Source organism: Protopterus annectens, chromosome 4.part0, assembly GCF_019279795.1.
Source record: "Protopterus annectens isolate FY-2018-M chromosome 4.part0, PAN1.0, whole genome shotgun sequence".
Classification (NCBI taxonomy): Eukaryota; Metazoa; Chordata; order Ceratodontiformes; family Protopteridae; genus Protopterus; species Protopterus annectens.
The window spans coordinates 114,362,194-114,383,186 of NC_056733.1; the positions used below are offsets into that span (position 1 = coordinate 114,362,194).

Here is a 20,993-nt window from a genome sequence, read left to right on the forward strand (position 1 = left end):
GGAAGAGACTGGTACAAGATCTTTCAGCTGGTGATACACACCTCTTCCCAACAATCATGTACACTCAGCAAGTACAGGAATGGACTGGCATAAAATCTATAACTTGTGGATGAGACTCTTTCCACAGATTTATATACACACACACACACACATATATATATATATGGAAGCGCTACAGAATCCTGAAAGCCCAAAATACTGATCAAAATACTGAAAGCTCAAAATACTAAAAAAACACAGGATACCAACACTTACTATATTCCAACACAAGTACATACAGAAACATATTACCCTTCAACCATATGCAGGGGGGCAAGCCCTCCTGCACACCCGCTACTTAAATATATCAGCTCCAACATTGCACTTCACTACACTAAGTGCAATCTTGGAGTTGATATATTTAAGTAGCAGTGTGAGTGTGGGGGGGTGCAGGTGGGCTTTCCCCCCTGCTTATACTTTGAGAACAGCAATACAGTTTGTGTTTTATTTGTTACTGTATGTATTTGTGCTGGAATATAGTAAGTTTTGGTATCCTGTGTGTTTTCAGGATTTTGAGTTTTCAGTATTTTGAACTTTCAGGATTTTGGGCTTTCAGGATTCTGTAGCGCTCATATATATATATATATATATATATATATATATATATATATATATATACACACACACACACACACATATATATATATATATATATACACACACACACACACACATATATATATATATATATATATATATATATATATATACACACACATATATATATATATATATATATATATATATATATATATATATATATCCCTATCAGTTGATCAAGTTTTCAAAAACTCGAAATTCATATGGTCGAGACCATATGATCAAGTTTTTGAAAACTCGAAGGTTTGGACTGGAGATCGCAGTACAGTGGGGATTGGGAAATTCACCCTATTCTTCACTAGTGTGATCTTGAAGTTGGTATATATAATTTGCATGGGGTGTGGGGCACAGCAACCCTGCATAAATGTAAAAAAAAAAAAAAACAAAGTAGATTTTTGTGGGGTTTTTTTATGTTTGAGTTTTCGGAAACTCGATCATATGGTTTCGTCCGTATGAATTTCGAGTTTTTGAAAACTCGATCATAGCTTCATAGGCAAGTACTAGGCTATCTGCCCAAGGGCATTTATAAGCCTAGCCAGAATGTGTTGGCTTTCGCCACCCCCTTAGATTAGTTCCCTGTGCTTCTGTCCAGCAGAGTCATTAGTTCCCTGCGCCACTGTCCAGCAGAGCCACAGCAGTGATCCCCGGGGTAAATTTTCTGTTTCCCATCCACTTGTTAAGGTTTCTCTTAAAGAGTGTTAGTGGGGGGCTCTGCCTGATGTATATTGGAATCCTGTTCCAAAGCATGGAGAGTCTCTGGGATAGGAATCTATCCCTCCAGCATGTCCTATTTATCGTTGTGGTGAGGTTTATATCTCTAGAGCGTGTGGCTCTCTGGGATTTGTTTTTTTTTTTTTTTTTTTGGTGGAGCATGTCCATCAATTCTGGGTTGGACATGGCATTGTATGTCAGGCAGAGATCACCTCTGAGTAAGTAGTATGCAACCGAGTACAGCTGGAGTTTCTTGAGTCGGGCTGCATAGGGCATCTCTGTTTGAGGCCAGTAATCCTCTTGGTGAGGTACTTTTGTGGCCATTCTAGCTGTTGCAGGTGTCTTGTAAGGTACATCCCAAATGGGGCGTTGTATTCTATGATGGGTCTAATGAGTGATGAGTAAAGAGGCACAATAACCTCTTTTGTTCTAGATGTGAACCCTTTTGTGATTAGGTGGGCCACATAGAAGGATTTTCTAACCACCTTGGCAATGTGATAATCAAAGGAGAGATTACTATCTACTTGGGTCCCCAGATCCCTTATTACATTTTCTGTATTTAGGGGACTACCACCTATGTGGTAGTTCGTGGGTACTTTGTTTTTTCCAAAGGGGATGACTATGCACTTTTTGGCATTTAGCTTGAGGCCATGATTTTGACACCAGGTATCCGTCTCAGTGAGACCCATCTGGAGGGTGTCTGTATCAGCTGGAGAATCAATTATGGCCCCTAGTTTGCAGTAATCTGTGAACTTGGTCAGCCATAGTCCTCTTATGCTTGCCTGTACTTCTGAGAAGTACATACCGAACAGGAGGGGTCCTAGGACTGAGCCCTTGGGGACACCACTTGTAACCAGTTTAGAGTCGGACGTAGAGCCTGCAACTCTCACCATGTGGGTTCTATCCATGAACCAGTGGGCAACCCATCTCGTGACGTAGGAGTTTATGTTCAAGCTGGTGAGCTTGTCTATAATACTAGAATTGGGAATGGTGTTGAAAGCCTTTGCGAGGTCTGGGTAGGCTGTGTGGACCTCCTTTCCCTAGTCTAATGCCTTGGTAACGGTCTCAAAGAAGTCCACCAGGTTTAGGAGGCATGACCTGCCCTTAAAGCCAAATGTACAGTTGTGTACACTTACCATAAATGTAGATGTTAGAGTTTATTCACTGTTGCAGTGATTACATTTGGGTAATCTGCTGGCAGGTTGCCCTCAGTCAGCCTGAATTCCAAAGTCTTGGGTCCTGCGTCGGTTGTCTTCTCTTCCATGACGTCAGGTCATCAGGGGTATAAAACAAGCAGCCGATGCCATTTTCTTTAGTTTTTCTTGCCCCCGATGTCAGGTGCCCCCAAAAAGGTAGCAATATTATATATATATATATATATATATATATATATACATACATACATGCATCAATATAAACTTTACATTCATCTACAAGCAAATACACTACATAGGTTGTAGAAAATAGAGAAGGAAAGATAAACTGTACAATGATAGGGAGATGGCGGGAGGGTAACCTGGACTGCAACAGTGAATACACTCGAACATCTACATTTATGGTAAGTGTACACAACTGTACTATGTTCTTCGTGTTTCAATGTTGCAGTCATTACGTTTGGGTAGAATCCCAAAGCTATGGTTGGGAGGCTGGAGCTAAACAGCATTAGGTGCGGCTATAAGGCCCTGCAGCACTGCAGTGGCAAAGCCTGCCCTGGACTTAGAGTAGAGAGTCAAATGGTAATGCTTTGTAAGGGTGTGAACAGAACTCCAAATAGCAGCCTCTAGAATGTCTTTGGTTGGTACTCCTCTGAGAAAGGCTGCCAAAGTAGTTGTGGCTCTGGTGGAATGTGACCTAATGTCCTTGGGCACAGGTTTACCATGGTGCAAGTAGCAGAAACGAATGCAGTGGCTTATGCACTTTGAAATTGTCTGCTTTGAGATAGCCTTTCCTTCTGATCCTGCAGCATATGACACTAGTAATTGCTCAGTTTTTCTTAGAGCTTTTGTCCTGCTCAAGTAGAATCTTAGCTATCTGTGCACGTCCAAGGAATGCAGAATTCTGTCCCCTTTTTTCTGCGGATTTGGATAAAAAGTTGTCAGATTAATTGTTTGGTTAAGAGCCACACTGGAAACCACCTTAGGCATAAAAGTAGGATTTGTCCTCAGAGACATCCTGTCTGGGTAAAATATGATAAAAGGCTTTACAGCCATGAGGGCCTGTAGCTCTGAAACTCTTCTTGCTGAAGTAATTGCTAGTAGCAGAGCTGTCTGCCATAATAAGAACTTTATATCAGTGGTAGTGGCTGATTCAAATGGAGGCCGGATGAGTTTTTCCAACACATAATTGAGGTCCCTTGCAGGTAATGGTGATCTTCTAGGAGGCCTTAGGTTTTTGGCTCCACTAAGATACTGCTTTAGTAAAGGATGAGAAAAGACTGGTGGCTCTGTATTGTAATGAGCCGAAATGGCGGAGGCATGGATTTTGATCGATGAGAAAGATAGGCCTTTGTCAAGTATCTCAGTTAAGTATTGTAATATCTGAGGAATATGTGATTCTGCTGTATCAGTTCCTTGTGCTTGATTCCAAGCACAGAATCTCTTCCATTTGTCAGCACAAGATTTTCTAGTACTAGGCCTTCCGGCTTCCATAATGACATCCATCACAGCTTTACTGAGAGGTGTCGTTCACATGATTAGCCATGCTGCCAGGTTCAGAGTCTGTAGTTGATTGTGCAGGATCTGATTGTTTTGCTGGGACAGTAGTCGTGGTCTTTGAGGCAAGGTCCAAGTTGGGTATTGAGACAAGTTCCTTAGGATTGGGTACCAGTATTGGCGGGGGCAATCCGGGGCAATTAATACCATCTTTGGCTTCTCTTGTCTGACTTTTAGGAGGACCTTGGGTAGAAGAGGCAGAGGAGGAAAGGCGTAAACTGACAGTTTTTTCCAACTTAAGAATTGGGCGTTCACTTTCCATGCTTGTCTGTGATAAGTCCTTGTGCAGAATCTTTTCAATTGATAATTTTGAGGAGAGGCAAATAGATCTACGTCTGGGCTCCCCCATTTCTCTGTTATCATGCTGAATACTTGTGGATTTAGTTTCCACTCGTGAGAAACCATAAGGTTTCTGCTTAAGTCGTCTGCCAGAGTGTTCTATTTTCCTGGCAGGAATTGAGCTTGAAGATTTATTTGGTAGGTCAAAGCTGTGTCCCACAGTGCCATGGCTAATCTGCAAAGGGGGGTATGTGTGCCCACTTGCTTGTTTATATATCACATGACTGTGGTGTTGTCCGTCTTTATCAGTAGTTGTCCTGGATGAAGTAAGTCCTTGAAGGCTGTTAGGGCATTTTGAACAGCTAGCATCTCTTTCTGGTTGATATGTAGATGCATTTGATTTGGTGCCCATATGCCCTGAATGCATCTTCCTGCCACGTGGGACCCCAGGCATAATCTGATGCGTCTATTGTTAAGATTTGGCTGGCAGGGGGTAGAGTGAAGGGCCGTCCCATGTTTTGGTGACAGGCCTTTGCCCACCATAGAAACTCCTGTTGCAGGCAGGGGATGAGAGGAATCATTGTTTCCAGACTGTGTGAATGTTGACTCCATAAACGTTTTAGGTACCACTGAAGTTTCCTCATATGCAGTCTTGCATATGGAATTAGTAGGATGCAGGATGCCATGAAGCCCAGAGCCTGCAGAATTTGTCTTGAAGAAGACTAGGTTTTTGTTGCCATCAGTTTGAAGTAAGTAGTCAGTTGCCTTTGTTTGTCTGGCGTGAGGTAAGCCATCTGGGCAGTTGTATGCAAGCTTGCACCCAGGAATGTTATCCTTTGAGAGGGTGCCAGTTGTGATTTTTTTTTCATTTACTGTGTACCCTAGGCATGCTAGAAGCCTTTTCACAAATGCCACGTATCGGAGAAGAGTGTCCTTGTTCTCTGCTTGAATGAGACAGTCATCCAAGTAAGGATATATATTTGAATACTTCTTTGTCTGCAAAATGCAATTACTGGTGCCAGGCACTTTGTAAAGACCCTGGGCGCAGTAGATAAGCCAAAGGGCAGTGCAGAGAATTGGTAATGCATTAAGCCAGCCTTGAATCTGAGGTATCTTTGGCACGACTGTCTTATTGGGACATGCAGGTATGCCTCTTTTAAGTCTAAAGTCACCAGCCACACATTCTTGCCAGGCATGGGCAGAAGCTGTTGCAAAGTGAGCATTTTGAATTTTGGAATGTCCAGGTATGCGTTCAAAATCGATAAATCCAGCATTGGCCACCAGGCCTTGTCCTTTCTGGGTACCAAGAACAGTCTTTAGTAAAAACCTTGTCCTTTCTCCTGTTCTGGTACTGCCTGAATGGCCCCCATATCCATGAGGGGCGTAACTTGTTTCTGTGCCTCTGCCCATTGTTTTTTTGGCAGGTCTGGCCAACCATTTGTCATTGGCAGAGTGTGGAAATGGAATCTGTATCCCTGTGATACGATGTTCAGTACCCACTTGTCCTGGGTTATTAACTGCCAATTTTGAGCAAAAAGTGCTAATTTTCCCCCTATGGATGCTGCCAAAAGATAAGTGCTTGGTGTAGGCAGAGGGAAGTCTTTGGGATTGCTTTCTGTAGGTTTGTGTTTCATCTCCTCCAGATTTGGAGGCGGATGCGCCCCATTGCTTTGACCTGTATGAGTCTTGAGCCTGGTACCTGGAACCCTTAGGACATCTGGATGTGCCCCTTTGAGCTCTGTCTGACACAGGAAAGGACCAATTTTTTTGTAGGCCAGTGTCTACTGAATCTAGGTGGCTGCACTTGTAAGAAATCTTTTAACAGTTTGCACAGACTTAAGTCTTCCATTTTCTTTAAAACCTCTTCTGCCTTAATACCAAACAGAGAATCATGCTGTAAAGGTGCATCTAGCAATTTAGCTTTAACATGATCAGGCAAATTTTGTTCCTTTAACCAGGCATGCCTCCTAATCACAGATCCAGTAACTGCGGCCCTGCAGGAGGCCTCTAAAGAATCAAAACCACATTGCAAAGTATGCTTTCCAAGTTGTTCATCTGCATGCAATAATTCCTGCAATTCCTTATTTTCTGCACATTCTGAAATCATCATTTTCTGTTTCAGCAATCCCATAACATGTTGTTGGTACTTAAGCATATGAAATTGACAGTTTAAAGCCCTGATTGCCAAGGTTGCAAATGTATAAACGTTTTTTTCCCCATCTGTCCAGCGCCCTTGAATCTCTGTCGGAGGGGGAAAGGTTTTTTTGCTGTTGAGGCCTTAACTCCCTTTGGGCCCTGTGAAATAATTTCAGGATCAGCAGCAGGGTTTCTAAATAAAAATTTATGAGAGTCAAGGACCCTGTAATACCTGTCAGGCTTACTAGGAGCAGGAGGTAAAGAGTCAGGGGTCAGGCTTGACTCCGAAAAAACATCATACACAATGTCTAACACAGGGGGAATGGCTAAAGGCTTGTGCTGAGGGAGGAGGAGGAAATCCCTGAGCCTCTTTTTTGATTCTGGGAAGTCTCGACTCTCCCAGTGAAAATGCTCCCTCAAAGTATGCAAGGTTTCACCAAATGAATAATCCTCAGGAGGAGATGCAGACGGAACAGATTCCTCAGCATCAGAATCCTCATAGGGAGGTACAGATAATTCCTGATCAGAAGAGGAATCAGAAGAAATAGAAACCTGATCTAAAGATTCATAGTCAGTGTCTTTCCTAGGCCTCTTTATCTGGAGGGGGATGGGTACCCCTGATCAAGGTAATAAGGTCTTCGGCCATTTTGATCATCTGTTTTTTAGGCATAGAGGCCTGTGCACGTGGCTCAGGCATCTTTTTTTTAGTTTTAGAAGGTATCTTTGCCTTTGATTTTGCAGCTTTCGTCGGTTTGACATAAAAATGTTGAGGTCTGAATACACCCTCAGAAGCCGGTGCCTGCTCAGCGGCTCTGGACCTATCCGAGGGAGATACGTCCATCGGTCCAATACCTTGAGTATCTTGCAGCATGCCGGACTCCACATGGGTGTCGGTAGAGGCCTGCGACTCTAAGGTAATGGGTATCAGGGGCTGCGAAGGCACCACCAGCGAATGGCTTAGGAGAAGCCTCATCGTCGGTTTTGGATCTTGACTGCCTTTCTCTGTCCTTTTCTTTGCATTTTGTATGTACTCCGGTAGTCGGATTGCTATCCAACGACATCTCTGGGTAGTTAAATCTGTTTCCAAAATACTTAGATGCAAAAATATACCGACGCTTAATAGTGTGCTGGTTAAATCTAGCACAAAACCGACAGCCAGGCACGTTGTGATCAGGGCCTAGGCAAGGAATACAGTATAAATGGAAATCCTTACGAGGTATTTGCTTCCCACAAGTAATACAAGTATTAACTTTTTCTGACATCGGTAAAAAGCAAGAAAAAATTTTCCCCAACGGGGTACTTAGCTTTATTAAAGACTTCGGTTCTGTTTCCAAAATACTTAGATGCAAAAATATACCGACGCTTAATAGTGTGCTGGTTAAATCTAGCACAAAACCGACAGCCAGGCACGTTGTGATCAGGGCCTAGGCAAGGAATACAGTATAAATGGAAATCCTTACGAGGTATTTGCTTCCCACAAGTAATACAAGTATTAACTTTTTCTGACATCGGTAAAAAGCAAGAAAAAATTTTCCCCAACGGGGTACTTAGCTTTATTAAAGACTTCGGTTCTGAAACAACGCAAATATTTTAGTAGTCGGCCAACCGGCACTTGCGAAATGCTTCTGCTTCTGGCACCGCACGGCAAGAAGGACTAAAGAAAATGGCGTCGGCTGCATGTTTTATACCCTTGATGACCTGACGTCATGGAAGAGAAGACAGCAACTGACGCAGGACCCAAGACTTTGGAATTCAGGCCGACTGAGGGCAACCTGCCAGCAGATTACCCAAATGTAATGACTGCAACAGTGAAACATGAAGAACATCTGACTGTTCCTATGGAATAGGCCTGATAGACTCAGAGCTCAGAACCGAAGAGAGAACAGGGATGAGACACTAGTTCTCTAGAAAGAGAAAATACCCTTTCAACGACCTCGAAGGCAGATGGGCCCAGAGAAGCCATGGTCACCAGCACCACAGCCAAGACTTCCAGTGCAGGTAGATCATGACTCCTAATACATCCATGCCTCAAGGATGAATCCGGAACCAACTGTCCAGCCCCGAGGCTCAGAGGGGGTAGGGATGGATCCATCATCATTGGAGTACATCCCAGGCCCACTGATTCGATGATGACACTTCGGCTAATGGACTCATTCAGATCTGAAGGCATGAGTGGAACTGGTCAGGGAAGCTGTCAGAGTCGAAGAAGAAAATTTCTTTGGACTTGGCTCTGGACCTCTTGGGTCTGTTAGATCCTGGGGGCTCTGAAACTGTGGGAGGGATTGGAGAAGGGGAGAAAATCGTATGAGAAGTGGTTGGAAGATTTACAGATCCAACAGGGGATGGAGCAAGTATGACTCCCGCCTGGACTGAGCTCTGAGAAATTTTCGGATCATCCTATCCACAATCTGCTTCTTTTAAACTTCTGGAGGACCTGCAGGATGTGGTGGATTGAGACCTGGAATGTTTCTTAGGATTTGGCAAGAAAGCAGAGTGCAGAGCAGGATAAAATCAGATTCAGGAGGAACTCTGGTGAGCAAACTCTGTGTGGTGCCAGGTTTCGGATCCAAAGGCCTGAGATTCAAGGTAGGAGCCATACAGCTGGCCAATATAAAGACTGATTCCGAAGCTTTGTGATCCAGTGATTTTGGATCTAAAGATTGGGCCTTTGGATCAAAGGAGGTCTGTTCACAGGATTTTTGAATTTTTGTCGGCTGTTCTGATGAAGTCCTGTGGGACTCCGATAGGGAGCATTTTCTATGCTCTGATGGAGCAGACTTTGTAGATTTTGCCAGGGGTTTGAGCCCCAGAAGATCTTGTAGTAGGAGGAAGGAAACCTTTTAAGATTAACTTATGTCAGTCAGCTAAAGCCCATGGATTAAAGGTAGAGCAAATGTTACAACTGGTATCCAAATGGGTAGCTACAAGAGAATAAATCCACTCCTCGGGGGCATCTGAGTTTGGCATTTTATGCCCCAAAGAAGTGCATTTCTTGAACCCTGTCAGTCTGCCAGCCATGTCAGGAAGTAAGGTCAACAGTGCTACAATAAAAGGAGAATGAAAAAAGCAAAATAGCTTTTTATTTTTTTTTTTTACAGTCAGAAAAGAAAGGAATAAAGAAGGAAAGAAAGATTACCACCAACAGTAATCAAGAAAAATATTCCATGTTATAGAATAGAAAAGAAATGCCAACTATGGTATAAACAGAAATACTACAAAAAATAGTAAGGAAACCTAAGCTGTAGGGTACACTAAGAGGGAAGTTGAGAAAAAGGATAAACAGAAGATATTTAGGTTAAAATGCTGAAAGACTTAAGAAAACACTACAGTTATGCTCAAGAGACAGACCCTGTACCTGAGCGCAATGGTGGCAAATGAGATCTGGGGTATTGAGGATGGACAAAGGCATTGTGGGTAGAGGGAGGAGCTCGAGAGGTGGATCCAAAGTCTAGAGTATATGGCCAAGTCAGATCCGAGGATCAGATCCATAACTCATTTGATGAGGAAGAATGAAAAGGACAACATCAGATTGGTATTTGTTTAATTACACTTTGCTGACAAGATTAGACCCACTAGGCCAATGGCTTCTTTTCACAGGGAGACCCGATGTGCTATTGATACTGACTAGGGGAAATCTGGCTAAAGCAGCAAAGAACCTTCCAAACTCTTTTTGATAGTTGCCATGGGATGTTTTATACCCGCCTGAGTTACTTCATACTTTGGTAGGCTTGACCCCAAGTTTAAAAGCTCATCTGAAGGATGCTGCACTTGGGACTACAGCACCCCTCTTATGCTGCACATTCAGCATCAGTATTGGAAAATTAATCCAAACAAATGGTGGGGAAAAAGAACTAAAAGCCCTCTGATCTTCCAGCACCAAATGAAAGTATATTACCTTTTGAGCCACTAACATTAAATGTAATGATGTGGGGAAAACAGCACCCATGAAGCTTCGTTCTGCAAAAGAAAGAGTTGTAACTTCACGCTACAGAAATGCTTTTATCTAAACCAGAATGTTTTACCACTTAAAATACAAATGAATAATACATACCTTTAGGTTCATGAATTATGGCCAAGGGAACTTCCCACTTGTCTTCAGTTTCTGGCAACTCTCTAATATCTTCCTGGTTTAAAAACCTTTGCAATGCTGCTTTATCCTGTGAAAAAACATCTCGACCGAATTACAACACATTTTGCACATACACATTGGTATAGCTTAGATAGCAGCTTCATCCTCTTTATTTTAACATTATAAAGTCTAAGAGGTTAAAATATACATCTGAAACACAGTGCCAAAGTGCACAAATAAAGAACTGCTGGCAGAAGATAAGGCAAAGCTGAATGATGACTAGTGCAAAAGACAAATTCCCTGCATTCACACTGGAAAAGAGTTGTACTGGTATGCACAACTAAACAAGTAGACAGGTGACACCAAGAAGCACAGGGCATGATGGGAAATATAGAAGAGCTTGATTCCATGTTCCTAGGTGTGCAGCAGCAGTGCAGATGTTGCAATTCACAGAGCAGAGTAACTTCTTCAAATACGTGTCCTGAATGCTACCTTACTGTGATTTGTTGAAGATCTACTAATCAAGAATAATTCCTACAAAGGGAAAAGTGGTAAAACACTATCCGTTTATAATCTACATCTTTCAGTTACACCACAGTATGATGGACTGAAGTTCAGATACCAAGAACAGGGATATGGGGTCTATGAACTGTTGTGTGCGCTTCTCTTTGTCTTTACCATCCAGAACAAATACTTTCAAACAGGCAGTACAAAAGCATCCAAAAGATCTAATAAAAAAATGTATTCTCACAGCCAAAGATTCTTCCCTGAATACACACATTTTGAGAACTCAATAATGCAGGTAATTGCCAGTAACAAGTTTACTTTTGCTAAAACTAGCAGCACCAGCTGAAGAATAAGGATCAGTATCATTCAATTAACAAGAGTTTTTGAAGAAAGTGATAATGCTTTAATCTTCAGTCAGTCATGAAATTTGTAACAGATAAGCATCACCTCCACTCACTACAATAAACACAAGTCTGTATTCTAAAAATACCAAACAGCAAGGGCATAGCTTTAACTAAAGAGACAATAACGGACAAATGTTAGGACTAACAATCACAATAAATAAATAAAAATTCATGTCAACAATCTGCTGTATGGCAGGATGACCTATCTCCATGCCTTCCTTTATCCATTGGTGTACCCCAAGGATCTATCATGGGCCCTCTCCTTTTCTCCCTCTTTACTAATAATCTACACACAGCTACTCCCCATGGTTCTATAATATAGTATGCAGATGATTCAACACTTATCTGTGCTGCCACTTCTCTATCAAGTCTTCATTCTCAAACACAGGAATCTTTCACTTCTGTTGAAATATGGTTAGCCAATGCCCATCTAATCCTGAACCCAAACAAAATTAAATTATTACTCTTCTAACCTAACAAGACATCTATCTCATGCCCAACATTTAACATAATAGTCAAAGGCAATACTATGATCTCCCTGACAATCCATACAAAGCTTCTTGGAGTGGAAATAGACAATACCCTAAAATTTGACTTGCATGTCTCCCTAACTATAAAAAAAGTCCATAAGAAACTTGGAAGTCTATATAGGCACAAAAGGTTCCCGACCACAATGGTCAAAATTACATTAGCACAAACCCATCTGCTCTCCACTCTACTATATGCCTCTCCAACTTTAACTAATCTAAGGAAAACTGATGTATCTAAGCTAGAAGCATGTTATAATAAAATTGCTAAGTTTGCATCTGACTGCCCATACAGAACACATCATTGTACAGCTTTAAGGATACTAGACTGGCTTGAGCTTCCCAACATTATTCTTAACCAACTCTCTCTAACTCACAAAACTGTAACACAACCAACTAGAACCCCTGCACTACAAAATCTCATCCTTCCTTACAGTTCCAGCAGACCACTTCGCTCCAACAAGAACTTACTCACAGTCTCCAAGGCCAACAACACTGCAGAAGAATCTTTATTTTCCAAATATTTATCTCGTATATGGAACTCCCTTCCTAAAGTACAGTTGTGTACACTTTCCATAAAAAGTAGATGTTCGAGTGTATTCACTGTTGCAGTCATTACATTTGGGTTATCTGTCTGCAGGTAGCCCTCAGCCGGCCTGAATATCAAAGTCTTAGATCCCTGCGTTGGATGCTGTCTCTTCTTCCATGACGTTAGGTGGTCAGGGGTTTAAAACATGCAGCCGATGCCATTACATCAATTTTTCTTGCCCCAGCTGTCAGGTGCCCCCATAATGGGAAGCAATTATATGTTAGGTTACACCTCCAACAAAAAGCAAATAGACCAGAAAGCTGAAATACACTAAACAAGAAGAAAGGTATAGCCAAGAAAAGTCAGGGGGCTGGAGGGAGGGTAACCACGACTGCAACAGTGAATACACTCAAACATCTACATTTACGGTAAGTGTACACAACTGTACTATGTTCTTAGTGTTTCACTGTTGCAGTCATTACATTTGGGTTGATTCCCAAAGCTAAGGAAGAGAGGAGGAAGTTAGAGAGCATTAAGACCAGCTATTAAGCCCTGCAAGACTGCAGTGGCAAAACCAGCTCTGGATTTAGAAAAAATAGGCATGTGGTAATGCTTGGTGAAGGTATGTACACAGCGCTCCACGTAGCAGCTTCTAGGCTGTCCCTGGTAGGGACACCTCTGGGAAAGGCTGTAGAGGTAGATGCAGCCCTGGTGGAATGTGATCTTATCCCCTGTGGGGTAGGTTTTCCATGGTGCTTATAGCAGAAATGAATGCAATGGGCTATCCACTTAGAAATGGTTTGCTTTGAAATGGCCTTCCCCTCTGTCCCTGCAGCAAAGCCAACTAGAAGCTGTTCAGATTTTCTGAGAGGCTTAGTCCTGTCCAAATAAAATCTAAGTTGTCTGTGGACGTTCAAAGAGTGCAGTATTCATTCTCCTTTGTTCTGTGGATTAGGGAAAAAAGTAGGCAAATGAATGGACTGATTACTGGCCACACTAGACACCACCTTGTGCATAAAGGAAGGGTTAGTCCTGAGGGACACCCTGTCTGCATTGAAGATGATAAAGGGCTCCACTGCCATGAGGGCCTGTAATTCAGACACTCCTTTAGCTGAAGTGATGGCTAGAAGGAAGGCGGTTTTCCAAGAAAGGAATTTCAACTCTGCAGTTGCAGCTGGCTCAAAAGGAGGTAGATTGAGCTTTTCCAATACAACGTCAAGGTCCCAGGCTGGAGTAGGGGCTCTCCTGGGTGGTCTTAAATTTTTGGCCCCTCTGAGGAATTGTTTCAGCAGGTGGTGAGAGAAGAGGGGTGGCTCAGTATTATAATGTGCTGAAATGGCTGAGGCATGAATTTTAATTGATGAGAAGGAAAGGTCCTTGTGGAGTATCTCTGTTAAGTACTGAAGAATATGCGGTAGGCTGGGCACTGTTGTGCCCATCCCAAGTCTGGCTCCAGGAACAGTATCTTTTCCACTTTTCAGCATAGGATTTTCTAGTACTAGGCCTCCTTGCCTCCAGAAGGACATCTAGCACCTGCTTACTGAGGGATGCTATTGGAGAGCTCAAGGAATTAGCCAGGCTGCAAGGTTCAGGGTTTGAAGCTGAGGGTGCAGAATCTGGCCCTCCTGCTGGGACAGCAGGGAAGGGGTCTGAGGCAGATGCCATGGTTCCAGCAATGACATACTGCACAAGAGGGGGGTACCAGTGCTGGCGTGCCCAGTCTGGTGCAATCAGTATTGTCCTTGGTTTGTCCTGTTTGATCTTTAGCAGAGGTTTCGAGAGGAGAGGCAGAGGGGGAAGGCATAAACTGAGAGACTTTCCCAGGTGAAGGACAGGGCATCCACTTTCCAAGCTCGACTGTGGGAAGTCCTTGTGCAGAATTTGTCCAAATGGTAGTTCTGAGGGGAAGCAAACACGTCTATCTCTGGATTCCCCCATTTGTTTCTCAAAAGGTTGAATATCTTTGGTTCCAGTTTCCACTCGTGTGGGTCCATGAGACTTCTGCTTAGGTCGTCTGCTAGTGAATTTAGCTTGCCTGGCAGGAACTGAGCTTGTAGGTGCACTTGCCAGCTCAAGTTCTGTGTTCCACAGAGCCATGGCTAGTCTGCAGAGAGGATACAAGTGGGTTCCCCCCCTGCTTATTTACGTACCACATGACAGTGGTGTTGTCTATATTTATTAATAATTGTCCTGGAAGAATATGGTCCTTGAAGGCTGTCAGAGCATTCTGTACAGCTAACATTTCTTTTTGATTAATATGCAGGTGCATCTGATGGGTTCCATTTGCCCTGAATGCACTGCCCTGCCAAGTGAGCCCCCCATGCATAGTCCGATGTGTCTGTTGTTAGGGATTGGGCGGCAGGGGGTAGAATGAATGCGAGCCCCTTGTTGTGGTAGCAGGCCTCTGCTCAGAAAAAGGAACTCTTGTCTTTATACAAGGAATGATTGGAATCACTTGATTCCAGGTCCTGAGAATGTTGATACCATTGTAGTTTCCTCATATTAAGTCTTGCATATGGAATTAGTAGAATGCAAGAGGCCATGAACCCCAGGGCTTGCAGGATTTTCCTTGCAGATAGCTGGGTCTCTGTGGCCAGTAGTTTGAAGTAGGTTGTCAAATAAACTCGTTTCTCTGGCGTGAGGTAAGCCATCTGAGAAGTTGTGTTCAAGCTTGCTCCCAGGAATATAATTTGTTGGCAGGGTACTAGATGAGATTTCTTTTCGTTTATGGTGTACCCCAGTGAGGTTAGAAGTTTCTTTACAAATGCCAAATGATTTAGTAGCATGTCCTGGCTTTCTGCCTGAATTAGACAATCGTCCAGGTAAGGGTATATTTGAATATTTCTTTGCCTGCAAAATGCAATGACTGGAGCTAAGCACTTTGTGAATACCCTGGGCACAGTAGATAAGCCAAAGGGAAGTGCAGAGAACTGACAGTGCATGGAGCCTGCTCTGAAGCATAGGTATTTCCTGCAAGATTCCCTTATTGGAATGTGCAGGTAAGCTTCCTTTAAATCTAAGGTTGCCAACCAGGTATCTTTGCCTAGCACAGGAAGCAGCTGTTGAAGTGTTAGCAGTTAGAATTTTGGAATTACCAAAAAGGTGTTTAGAATACAGAGGTCCAGGATAGGACAGCAGGAGCTGTCTTTTCTGGGTACCAGCAAAAGTCTTGAGTAAAAACCTTGTCCCCTTTCTTCTGCTGGGACAGGATGAATAGCCCTGACACTTAGAAGAGTGAGAACCTGCTGTTGAGCCTCTGCCCACTGATTTGGGGGTAGGTCTGGCCAACCGTTTGGGGTTGGTAAGGTGTGGAAGTGAAATCTGTATTCTTGGGAAACTATATTTAAAACCCATTTGTCCTGGGTAATGAGTTCCCAGTTTTTTGCATGCAGGGCGATCTTTCCCTCTAAGGGAGCAGGCAGTTGAGCAGGGCTTGGAAGGTTTAAGGTTAAGTCATTGTGACATTTTTCCATAGGGGGATGTCTTACTACTTCTAGCTTTGGAAGTAGGAGCCCTCCACTGCTTAGGCCTAGGAGTACCTTGAGAATGTAGCCTAGGTGGTCTGCTGTTCCTGGGTTTGGACTGAGAAGGCCTGGAAGCGACAGGAAAGGACCAATTCTTAGAAGGCCAATGCCTACTAAATCTGGGAGGCTGTACTTGCAGGAAATCTTTAACAGTTTGCATAGATTTAGCTTTTTCCTCCATCTTTTTAAGGACAACTTCTGCTTTGTTGCCAAACAGACTGTCTTGGTTTTAGGGAGCATCCAGTAATTTAGCTTTAACATGATCTGGCAAATTTTGCTCCTTAAGCCAAGCATGCCTTCTATGAACAGACCCAGTGACAGCAGCCCTGCAAGAAGCTTCTAAAGAGTCAAAACCACATTGCAAAGTATGTTTACCAACTTGTTCAGCAGAATGCATTAAATCCTGTAATTATTTTCAGCAGTCACAAATCAACATCATTTTCTGTTTAAGTAGTCCCATAATATGCTGCTACTTTAACATATGAAACCGGCAGTTTAAGGCCCTATTGGCCAAGGTGACAGAAGTGTATACATTCTTACCCCATCTGTCCAAGGCCCTGGAATCTCTATCAAAGGGGGTAGGGTTTTTGGCAGTAGTAGCCTTAATGCCTTTAGGTCCTTGGGAAATGGTCTCTGGGTCCGCAGTAAGATTCTTGAAGAGGAACTTGTGAGAGTCAGGTACTCTGTGATACCTGTCAAGTTTCCAGTGAGCTGGAGGTAAAGTGTCTGGGGCCAGGCTAGATTCCAAGAAGGCATCATCTACAATGTCCAGGACAGGAGGGATAGCTAAAGGCCTGTGTTGAGGGAGGAGTAAGAATTCCCTAAGCCTCTTTTTGGAGTCAGAGTAATCCTAGCTTTCCCAGTGGAAATGCTCCTTAAGAGTGTGCAAGGTTTCACCAAAAGAAAAATCTTCTGGAGGGGAAGCAGAGGAATGGAGTCCTCTGCATCAGAATCCTCATAGGTAGACAAGGGCAAATCTTGGTAATCAGAAGAAACAGAAATTTCAGAATCCTGATCAGAAGAATCAGCAGGAAAATCAGTTCTAGGTCTCTTAGAGGGTGAAGGCTGGCTTCACCTAATTAAAGTAATAACGTCTTCAGCCATTCTTATCATTTGTTTTTTAGGCACATGGGCCTGACCATGCGGTTTGGATGTCAGTTTTCTAGGCGTGGGTAGAGTTTCAGGCCTTGAAGAAGAAGAAGATGGTGTCAGTTTGAAATGCAAGTCAGTAGGCCTGAATACACCCTCAGAAGCTGGTGTCTGCACAGCGGCTCAAGACCCATCCAAGGTAGAGGCATCTGCAGGTTCCACGGTCGAAGAAGCATCTCGTGGCATACCTGACTCCGAATGGGTCTCAGTAGAGGCCTGTGAATCTGAAGTAGCGGGCATCAGGGGCTGTGAAAGCGCCTCACTGAGTACTGGCGAACTGGCGACTCGCTTATTGTCTGCAGCTCTGGACCTATGCTGTCTGTCTCTGTCTTTACGTTTTTTTCGGAATATCGGTAGTCGGATGGCTTACTGAAGCCATTTCTGGATAGTTAAACTGAGTACCGAAATAACTTGCTGCAAAAATGAGCCGACGAATAGTTCGAGGGTTGAATAAGGCACAAAACCGACAGTGAGGGACGTCGTGGTCTGGGCCTAAGCAAGGAATGCAGTATGAATGAAAATCTTTATGAGGTATTTACTTTCCAGAGGTAATACTACTGTTAACTTTTACTGACATCAGTTTAGAGCAAGAAAAAGGATCCTCAATGGGGTACTTAGGTTTTTTTTTTTAAGACTTCAGTTTTGAAACTTGAAAAGGAAAATTTCAGGACTTGTCTGACCAGCACTTGTAAACTGCTTCTGCTTCAGGCACCGCGCAGCAAGAAAGACTGATGTAATTGCGTCAGCTGCATGTTTTATACCCCTGATGGCCTGACGTCATGGAAGAAGAGACAGCATCCGACGCAGGGATCCAAGACTTTGATATTCAGGCCGGCTGAGGGCTACCTGCAGGCAGATAACCCAAATGTAATGACTGCAAAAGTGAAACATGAAGAACATCTCCATTCTCTCAACCTCATCCACTAACCACTTTAAGCCATCACTTAAAGCTCATCTAAAAATAAGTGGCTATGTTCCTGTACTAACCCCCCTCATATGTGCTCTGATACATCACACTATACCCAAAACATATCCAACTTCTCCCCACGGTGTTTAATCCTTTGTTACTACTGACCTCTCTCAACCTTATATCTTGACAAAAGTCATACCTATAAATAGTACTAGCTATGTTCAAAGCCTAGGTTTTGTTGTCAAGATGCAACAAATTGGTATGTTCTTATGTATACTACATTCTGTTTATTTTATACTTTTTGATTATTGTAATGTGTGCATGAAAATTTACTGTTACTCATGGAGCTTTTCTCCCCGGGCCTCTGCTGAAAAAGGACCTGTGCCCCGTCGGACTTTCCCGGTAAATAAATGTTAAATAAATAAAATAAATAAATTCACTACTTTTAACATATTAAAGCAATTATAGGAATGCTTTCTTTCACCTACATTGGTATGCACAAAGAGAAAGTGCAGCAAATCTTGCCAACTTGGTGGAAAGCTACCAGAAGGGTGCACAGGCAGCAAGAAAATAGTATGAAGACAGACTACATGAGCTGTAGCTCTTTCCACATAAAATCACGACTGGAAAATTTGAAATGGTCAAAATGAACAGGAAGGTTGGGATGGGGAAAGGAAGGAGGACAAGCAGTAGAGTGCACAGACCAAATTCTGGCTGAATGTGTGAAACTGCTTCCACAAAGACAAGGCTGTGGACCTATGGAATTAACTATAGATGCAGTACTCTATTTAAATTCATGTGCCATCCATTCATTCCTCTTTAGTTTAGATTGCTGAATATTAAACATTTCTTCTAAAACAGTCACATATTCGTTTAAAAAACAAAATTGCCCCCATGATCACAGTGTAAACTTCCAGGTTACAATTTTTTATGACATACCCCCACCCCCCAGTAAGGAAACCTCCATAAAAAACTTCTCCAAAGCCAACTTCATTCTACTCAAGTCAGGAGTGACAAACTTCATGACACCCATGCAGACGGGAGCTGAAAGTTCAACTGCTGAATCCTACACTAAGGCACTATACGAGCACATCCACTCATGCATAAATCGTGTCATCCCAAATAGAACCAAGATGCTCTCATCCAAAAAAAGGAAGCCAATCTGGTGGTCCCCTGCCATAAACAAACTTTACAACAAAAGGAAGAAACTGTTGCAGAAAAGAGGAAAATCCCAGGATGCAAAAAAATTCCTTACCAGCCTCAGTAAGAAACTGAGATCCCTCATAAAATCCTCCAAAGCTAGTTACGAAAATAAAATTGCCAAAGATTCCAAAGAAAAAAACAAGGCATTCTATAACTATGTCAAGAATCTAAATGGCAATGCTTAGATCTGCTCTGAACTAAAACAGAATGGCATTAAATATACTGATCCCAAGGATATTGTCAATATCCTGGCAGATCGATTTAGTGCCAACTTCACCCTCCTCTCACCCCCTAAATGGCCCATCTCAATACCGGAAGATTGCCAAATTCCGGTAATAACGGCCACACAGGTAAAAAACGCTAAGAATACAGCATCCATGGGACCAGATGACATCCCGGGCTGTGTACTACATGAACTACAATATGAACTGGCACCTCACCTAAGTGTCATGTTTAATCATAGCCTCACCTCAGGTTTCATGCCCACTGAGTGGCACACAGCTACAGTTTTCCCACACCACAAGGGGGGATCCACCTTGGATCCCAGAAACTACCATCCCTTCAGTCTGACGAGCCTTATCTGCAAGGCCATGGAGCGTATTATCATGGAACTTATAAACAAAGATATTGGCAACCTTCAAACACTGGACCCCACCCAGTTTGAGTTCGTGAAGGGCCAATCTTGTCTCCTGAACTTGACTGACTTCTTCGAATCAGTCTCCAGAGCCATGGGACAAGGGTAAGGTGGTCCACACAGCCTATCTAGACCTTGCCAAGGCCTTTGACACCATCCCCCACTCTGGAATCATAGATAAACTTACTAAGCTGGGCATTAATCCCTACGTCACCCAATGGGTTGCTAACTGGCTTACTGATAGAACCTACACTGTAAAAGTAGCCGACTCCAAATCCAGCTCCAGACAAGTGGAGTACCTCAGGGTTCAGTCCTGGGACCGCTCTTGTTTGGCATCTACTTCTCTGAAGTACAGGCCAACACTAAGGGACTCTGGATAACAAAGTTTGCAGATGACTGCAAACTGGGAGCCATTATTGAATCCCCAAATGATGTGGATACTCTACAAAAGGGCCTTACAGAAACAGATGCTTGGTGCCAGAGCCATAGGCTCTAGCTCAATGCCAAGAAATGTATAGTTATCCCCTTTGGGAAAAAACATGTATCCGTGAATTACCATATAGGTGGCAGTACACTAAACACCGAAAGTTTGATAAGAGACTTAGGGACACAGGTGGACACTGGTCTCACCTTCGATAACCACATCGCCACAACAGTCAGGAAATCCTATGTGGCACACCTCATCACTAAGGGCTTTTCATCCAGAAAAAAGGAGGTCATTGTTCCACTGTACTCATCCCTCATTAGACCCATTATAAAATACAATACCCTGTTTGGTATGTACCTCTCAAGACATCTGCAACAACTGGAAAGGCCACAGAAATACCTCACTAAAAGAATCACAGGCCTAAAGCAGATGGCCTACGCTGACCGCCTTAAAAAATTAGAAGTTATGTACTTACCATAACGTTCCATCTGAGTAGGTGGATTCATTTGTCTGCAACCTGTGGGTATGGATCCGATATCGGATCCGAACCGGCATGGTTTATCCAGCTATGGATCCGAGCTCCTAGCTCCTCCCCTCACCCATAATGCCCTGCTCTCCCTACATGACCTCAGAT

The 20,993-nt window shown here is 43.1% G+C and overlaps 1 protein-coding gene across 1 annotated transcript in view; it reads right to left on the reverse strand.

Moving 5' to 3' along the window:
• Positions 1-20,993, reverse strand: part of LOC122799218 — a 1,108,404-nt gene that overhangs the window by 450,466 nt on the left and 636,945 nt on the right. The window contains exon 10 of the mRNA XM_044068137.1: positions 10,528-10,633. Within this exon, the coding sequence (XP_043924072.1) occupies positions 10,528-10,633 (106 nt within the window). The remainder of the gene's footprint in view (positions 1-10,527; positions 10,634-20,993) is intronic.